The 7,940-nt window shown below is 38.7% G+C and overlaps 1 protein-coding gene across 1 annotated transcript; it reads right to left on the bottom strand.

Annotated features, from left to right (window-relative positions):
• Positions 1-2,870: 2,870 nt before the first annotated feature.
• LOC139710619 (E3 ubiquitin-protein ligase MIB2-like) lies at positions 2,871-7,063 on the bottom strand. The gene is made up of 4 exons (XM_071622543.1): positions 6,569-7,063; positions 5,275-5,461; positions 4,188-4,294; positions 2,871-3,079 (listed from the first exon to the last, which is right to left on the bottom strand). The coding sequence occupies exons 1-4, from the start codon at positions 6,789-6,791 to the stop codon at positions 2,871-2,873; spliced, it is 726 nt and encodes a 241-aa protein (XP_071478644.1). The 5' UTR covers positions 6,792-7,063.
• Positions 7,064-7,940: the final 877 nt, after the last annotated feature.

The raw sequence follows: 7,940 nt of genomic DNA, 5'->3' as shown, positions 1-7,940 counted from the left end.
GTAGTTCCCCCACAGATTACAGACAAAATAATATCAAAGATCAGGCGAAGTGGAATAACGAAAACACCATATTTGATTATATATTATTTACAAGGGCACAATAAATAAACTGTGCTTTGGATATACAATAAGTCATGTTAATGTTACAAAGCACAGGTTTATGTACAAAGTGTTTACAGTGTGCATTTCAGAATAATGAATGAAACAGAAGATAACCTTCCGAGTATACTTAATGAAAGTACTTCTAGAAAACATTGGTTGAAATATACAAACATTTAATTACCATAAAACCATAATTACCATATTTTGTACTTGTTCGTGATCATGTAGAAAGTTATCGGATTGAAGTCAACGCAGACACGTCTAGGTCCTAGGAATATACAAATAAAGACAGTCCCAGCGGTCGGGATGTATGTTTGTATGTATGTATGTATGAAGAGTTTGTTTCGCAAAAACCGATAAGTCCATATTTGAAGATTTTGAAGTACGGTCTCTGTCATAAAGTACAAAATAATACCTTTTAAATGGTATAGGTCACTACATATTAAGGTATATTTTTGAAGTTATGGTCAAAAGAAGCAAAAACTGTCTTATTATTCTCTTTATTTTTCTTGACCTTTAATCGCAAATATCTCCATTTGGCAAATATGGACTTATCGGTTTTTGCGAACAAACTCTTCGTATGTATTTGTATGTGTGTGTTTGTGTGTGTCTGCGTCTATGTGAGCTGTGGAGAGGGACATTGCTAGAGAATCATCATCTTGTTCAGTGTTGGTAAACAACATGATAACGATACCAATGAACAATAATTAAACAACAACAATGGCAGAAAGGAAATTGCTTCAAAGACTTCGATTTTTCAGAAATTCGGGTTCTCACCTCTTTGACGTGCTTTTGGCTTTCTTTGGACAAACCCATGTTCGACAGCGTGTCCGGCGAGGCCGTCATGGCAACCCGATCTCCGGGAACGAATTTCGTTCCCTTCAAATTGGATGCTCGTTTCGATCCTTTGTTTCCTTCTTCGGTGAATCCACCTTCTCCTGATAGTTACGACGAGTATATAAAAAAAACAAACAAACAAACAAAAAATGTGTTTTCCTTTTGCATTGATCACGGTGTGTGATGGCAATTATAGATTTAGGTGTACTTACAAAAACTTTGACACCTATTGAGACTAGTCACATCTAGAACACAACGGGATGGTAATCTGTACAATTTTATCTTTACGAATTTGCCTACTTTACAGAGAGATGCATAAAAAATATATACAATTTTTTTGTATCTGTTCTGAAGTCTGAGAAGCTAAAAAAGCATTTGTTTTCTCCTTAGAATGCATTATATATTTTTAAAAATGCTGATTATTCATATTGTTACCATTATCGTTAAGGTAAATTTCTTTCAAAAGGATCAATGTGATATAGATAAGTTATATGATATACGGAAAAAGATATCGGAAGTTTCCAGCAAAAAAAAAAGAAACCATTTTTTTTTCCTTGTGGGCGTATAATTTCTATACTCTGTGGACCTTACGCGTCACTCGTTTTGTTTTGAGTTAGCTAACCATATGTGCTCGTATTTTGGGTGTAGGCCTATTGCTTTATTTCGTTATTAATTATACCCCCGCCAAACGAAGTTTGAAGGGGGTATATAGGAATCAGCGGACGGTCGGGCGGTCGGTCGGGCGGTCGGGCGGTCGGTCGGGCGGTCGGTCGGGCGGTCGGTCGGGCGGTCGGTCCGTTGCAAATCTTGCGTCGCGAACTACTTCCTCAGTTTTCAACCGATTCCCATAAAACTTGGCACAGATGTGTGCCTTGGGTTGTAGATGTGCAAGACGTATTTTTTGACAGTACCCAAAAGTACGTTACCATGGTCATATTATGGGCAAAAATGGGTACAAATCTTGCGTCGCGAACTCCTCCCACAGTTTTTGATCAATTTTTATGAAATTAGGTACAGATGTTCATCTGAATATGTTAATGTGCAAAACACATATTTCCGCAGCGGCAAAAAGTGCGTTGCCATGGTACCGGCATGTTATCGGTAAAATATAGGGCAAAATGCTTCATGGCAAAACTGCTTCATCAGTGTTCTTCCAATTCTCATGGAATTCATATTGAATGTTTGTCTTAGGATATAGGTCAGCATGACACATTTCTTGACAGTGACAAAAAAGTATGTTGCCATGGTAGCAGCTCACATATTATGAGCCAAAATGATGGAAAATTTTGTGTTGCAAACTACTTCCTCAGTTTTTGCCCAATTTCCATGAAACTTGGTACAGATGTGTGCCTTTGGTTGTAGATGTGCAAGACGCATTTTTCGACAGTACCCGAAAGTACGTTGCCATGGTAACGGCATATTAATGGCAGAAGATCAAGGAAAGATCTTGCGGATTTAACTACTTCCTCAGTTTTTTGACCAAAGCTTATGAAATGTTGTTTTGACCAAAGCTTATGAAATGTTGTTTTGACCAAAGCTTATGAAATGTTGTTTGGCGGGGGTATAACCAGTCGCTGTAGCGACATTTCTTGTTGTTTTATGCCAACATTTGAAACCTGTTTCTCGTTATCACTTGCTTGTGTCAACATTTGAAACCTGTTTCGGGCCCATTAATTTGTTGTTGTTGTTGTTGTTTGCCAGTCTTTGACTGATGCAAACCTTTTTTTTTTGTCTTCTTATAGTTGTTATGACGTTTGTGTTGTGTTGCACTTGACCGCATTATGGAATTACATGTGTAACTCTTTTGCAGCTATAATTTTGTTTAGTGCACATTGTAGAAAGATATGAAGAGACTAATTATACATTGAGAATCTGTTTTCATGGTTATTTCTAATAACAACTCTTTATCTGCATTTGAGATAGTTATCACATTAGCATAAAGACAATAAGTAATGCAATATACCAAAGACCGGCAGGTGGTCCTTGTAGTAATGGCTGTTGTCTCCATCCGCGGTGCAAATCAACTCCGGGATGCTTTTTCCGCCAATTTGGCACTTGAACGTCCCCTTGTTTTGTCTCCATCTAACCTCAGCCACCCTTTCGTCGCCAGAACCATGGACACAGACGATATCTCCTAGACCTGTAACATCCAACATCGTAGAATCAAACATAAGGGCAGAATATTGAAAAAAAATAAATGGAGATGCGACGTACTACACAATTGCATGTTGTTAGTTTTTTTTTGCGACACATGAGGGTAACAAGCTGGTAAGTTCAGTTTACATGTCTTTCTTAACAACATTTAAGATCTGAAAAGATATCATCCGATTTAGAAATGGCATATCCAAATACATGTAATCAATCACACTCAGAATGCCAATAGGTATAGATACTGCAGAAGACATTTAGAAGGCAGAGAAAAAAATGAATATATTAATATTTCTTTGAGTTCCATTTGCCATCTCCTGGAAACCAGCTGTCATATATGACGTTCTATGAGTTGTCTGGAATTGCCTTCGTGCCCGAAACAATAAGAGCAAAGACTGCGACACAAGCAAATTAATAAACTAACTGATACCTATTAACTGAATTAACGGCAAAAAGAAGCATCAGAATAGAAACACCGCGCAGGCATTAATAGTCATAATCGGTGATAGGCTAAGTCAAACGATAAAGATGTGTTTTTAATCATGTATCCGCTACTGTGGATTTTGACAAAAAAATATGATTTTAGGAATATTTCTAATCACATTATTTAGTTTTATCGCAGGCAAACATGACATGATGATAACAAAAATGTTCGTATCACCCACTAACGGAAAGAATGTGTCGCTATCAAAATTGATTACAAGAACTCAAATTGAGTAGAAGAGAGAAAGAAAGAGCAGGGGGATCGGGAATCATAACCTTATATGCAACATGCCATGTATAGGTTGTTGAACCATTCATAGGCATTTGAGATTTTTTTTTTATCGTACAATTTTTTTAACCGATTTTATCATTTTTTCTGCTCTGCCAATGAATCTATGTAGACTATTATCATTATGCCAATTTGTCACAGAAATTATGTACTTATTTCACAGTCACACCCATCTTCATTTCTTAGATTAAGATAATGTTGTTGCATAGCAAAATGTTGTTGCATAACAAAATAGAAATCGACATTGAACAGACATGCACTTGAGAGGGGCTTGCCCGAAAGAGAATGCTACTTTTAGATTATTACGTAATGTTATGAATCTCCTCACCATCCTCCTTCTCCCCCTGCCAGAACCGACTCCTCTTGACCGTTGCACCTTGGAACAGCCCCCTCATTGGTACCTTGGTTGCATTTCTACGTGAGGGAATCTGCACCCTGCGGGCAAGGTAAACGAATCGAATTGTATGACGCATATTATACATCTTTCCGCATCATACCAAGCTAGATGATCGCTTGGAAAGTTGGCTTACATTTTTTTTTTTCGGGGAATAAAAAAAAACACGAACAAAAAAACCCTGCCTGTAGTCCTCGGGATGTTTTTCAAAATGTTTCGACGTATTTTATAACCCCCTTTTTAATTTCTCAGAAATCGAAACAAAAAGAGATAAACACACCCCCTTATTTTTAGAAGAAATGTCCAAGTGAAAATTCAAATACACCCTCTTTGTGACAATTCTCGGGCCTGAAGACCATTTATTTTCGTCGCGCGAAAAGTATCCATTTGTACTGTTACGGAGATCTAGGGAACACGCATGCGTATCCTCTATGACCCCCTCTAACAATGGCCAGCAAGGATACCTCCTTGCTATGGCAACACTGAGATCAACCTGGACGATCTCAGAGACGCGTGCATTATACCAAGGAGCTTCATGATTAAAGGAGACCTCCAGGTGCTTTTCAGACTTTGACATAATAGCAACAAGTTTGGTTATATTGGGTGCCGAGTTTCAGAATTTGTAGTGATTGGGATGAGGAATATGAATGTTTTCAAAATGTATAAAAAAATTGCAATGAGCAAGGATATGATGACTTGGCAGCCTCACCATAAGAATGTGTTAGTATAGGGCTCAAGGAAGCAGAACAAAAGAAGAAAGCATGCATAATTTTCACACAGATCAACTTGATAAGCACGTGGTATTTCAGTGGAATTACATAGGTACGTTTCTGAAATATGTGAGGCTCCTTTGTCATCTTTGTTCAGTGTAATTTGTTTTGGGTTTTTCAGATTAGGCCTATTGATTTCTCTGCTCAAGGACCACAATAAATTCCACAAAGCTATACAACGAGCTGTTGATTTATGTACTCCATGGTATAACATTATAAAAATCGTCTTGAATGCCCCTTTAAATACTTACGGGGGTGAACCCATTGTGTTGATGCGAACGAACGTATGGCCGTTGGCGACATGTTCATCGTTCATGTAGCATTCGTTGCAGAGGTCGAAATCACTGCAATGTGCGCACTTCCATCGGATCCCAGTAACGTAGCCAACTTGACTTAGCGTACACTTCCCATCACAAGTTATGCCGCGATGTTGAACTCCTAGAATAAAGCAGTAAATCTAATATAGGCGCCTATTCATAACGGTACATTTTGAAACATGTTATAATCACAGAGGGATCTCATAGGCCTCTTTGCCTTTTCTACATAAAATTTCCGATTCTGTATCTATAGTTTGAATACATATTAAAAGAAAAAACACCAAAACCCAAAGCACAATGTGGATTGAGTGAAAGCAGCAACATTAGTTATACACATCAGTGAAAGTTAGAGGAAATCGGACAACCGATGCAAGTCTATGAATTTGTATGTTTTGGTGTTGGAACCACTAAATCAGGGGACTACTAGAGTTCATATGTGTGAACAACAACATAAAGAAAATTCACTGCATGCTTTCACTTTTCTAGCGTAATAAAAGATCACTTGACTAACCGTTTTCAGAAAGCAGAGGGAATTATCTTATACCCTTAATCATTTCAGTATCAATTAAGTCGTTGGAATGTGTAATTTTCATGAAAATGATTTTTTTAAAGGAATTCTCTTTGTATGTTCTCTATTATTGTTGTCCATACATGACGTTATGATTTCTAGTAGTCTCCTGATCCAGTGGTTCCAACACCAAAGCTGTAAAAATTCTTAACTTTTGCATCGATTGTCCAATTTATTTTCCTCGAACTTTCACTGATGTGTTCAATTATTATTGCTGCTTTCACTCAATCCACATTGCTCTTTGGGTTTTGGTTTCCTTTAAAGTCGCGGGCAAAATAAGAAATTAACCAATATGGCGTGAGTACCCCTGTCTACGGGTAACATGAGCTAAGAGGACCAGGCCGTACTTTCAATCTGAACTTTCCAATTAACTAAATTGTTTCTGTTGTAACATGATAATATCATTTTGTTTATCTGTTGATCGGATTAATATAATTCAGATATGCCTATGTAGTCTGATTTGAAACGTTGATTTTTACTCCCTTCCCCTCTCAGATGAAAACAACGGAAAACAAAGATGAAAACGTACAACAACATTCAAAGCGTAAATGTGAAACTCTTCCCCGCTGAACTGACATCAATAAAAAAAAAAAAAAAAAAAAATATATATATATATATATAGAATTCAAAATACTATGCACTTTCTAGACAGTGACCTACCTGCACAGGCACTGTCCAGCAAAAGGAGATCGTGCTCATTGTCGTTGCGTCCGATGCGATAGCGAGCACGAGATCCGTAGTCCCACTGGACCACCGCCCAACCTTCAAAGCAGCCTTTCCCAATCTCCACTACGGTGCCTACGACGCCTTCACCCCCGTCCTGATCACCGTAGTCCCAGGACGGGCCACGTACCACTCGGGAACCAACTCCCGCTGCCGCCATATATGCCCGTGAGAAACCCAAAGCGCTGAATATCAACGGAGGTCAAATTGGCGCAAATGACTTTTCAAGTGAAAGAGAATAATAATAAAAAAAAAACACGCACACAAAAAACCCCACAAACGACACAACTGTTTCTTGGACCTGCTGCAGCACAATCTTTACTTTTGACTGTAAAGCAAACAGGCAATACGCAGACAAATGCAGAATTACGTTTGCAATTAGTACAACCGAACAATAATTATAGTCTCAATATCTACACAACAAAGACTGTCCGTACCATTACATCCGCAGTGTGCATCCAACCTCACCGCAACAGTGGCAACACATACCACGCGTCTCCATCCACACGTACGCATCGCAAACGTGTGGAAATCCCCGCCAGCAGACCAGTTGCACCACATAACGACCAACGGGGAATCCCCACACCCGTTAGATGCAGACAGATGCGTTTTCTTGCAGTTAAAAGGTTACTACACTGGTATATACCAGGGGCGGATCCAGGAATTCTGTAAAGGGGGGGGGGGGGGGCGTGACTAATATTGATATATTTCTGGTGCCACTTCCGGGTTTCATTTCATTTTTTTTCTTTTTATTTCTTTTGTTTTTAACGAAAAATAAAAGGGGGGGGGGCGTGCGCCGGTTGCGCCCCCCTCTGGAGCCGCCACTGTATACGGGTGTCCTTCACAAGATGCATTTTTTCGCCTGAAGATATGTAATAAAACAATAAAAAATTATGCGTACATATCCCACAAAACTGACACACACACAACAAACAAAATGATCACAAGCAAACAAGAGAAGGCACAATGTCATGATGCAAACATCCAAGAGAGAGAGAGAGAGAGAGAAAGGGGAAAAAAGAAAATAAATTGGCCGACATTGTATTATAGGAAAATGGGAATCAATGAGTCCGGCATTAAAGGGTCTGATAAATAATGACTTCAATTCGCGCAAGGGTAGTTGTAAAATTGTAAACTTGGTTTAATTAGCAGTGCAACATCGTTTTATCTGATCTGGTTTTACTTTTTTTATGAGGGGGGGGGGGGGGGCTCCAGCTCCAGCCCTGTGCTGTATGAAAACTCGTAAGACAATTTGATCTTTCTCAAAAAAAAAAAAAAAAAGTGCTGCCTCACCAGTTATACCTATGTT

The sequence above is a fragment of the Diadema antillarum genome, unplaced genomic scaffold, assembly GCF_040938485.1.
Source record: "Diadema antillarum isolate AM-2024a unplaced genomic scaffold, OU_Dant_1.0 seq00001548_RagTag, whole genome shotgun sequence".
NCBI lineage: Eukaryota > Metazoa > Echinodermata > Echinoidea > Diadematoida > Diadematidae > Diadema > Diadema antillarum.
This window is presented reverse-complemented; position numbering and strand designations above follow the sequence as displayed.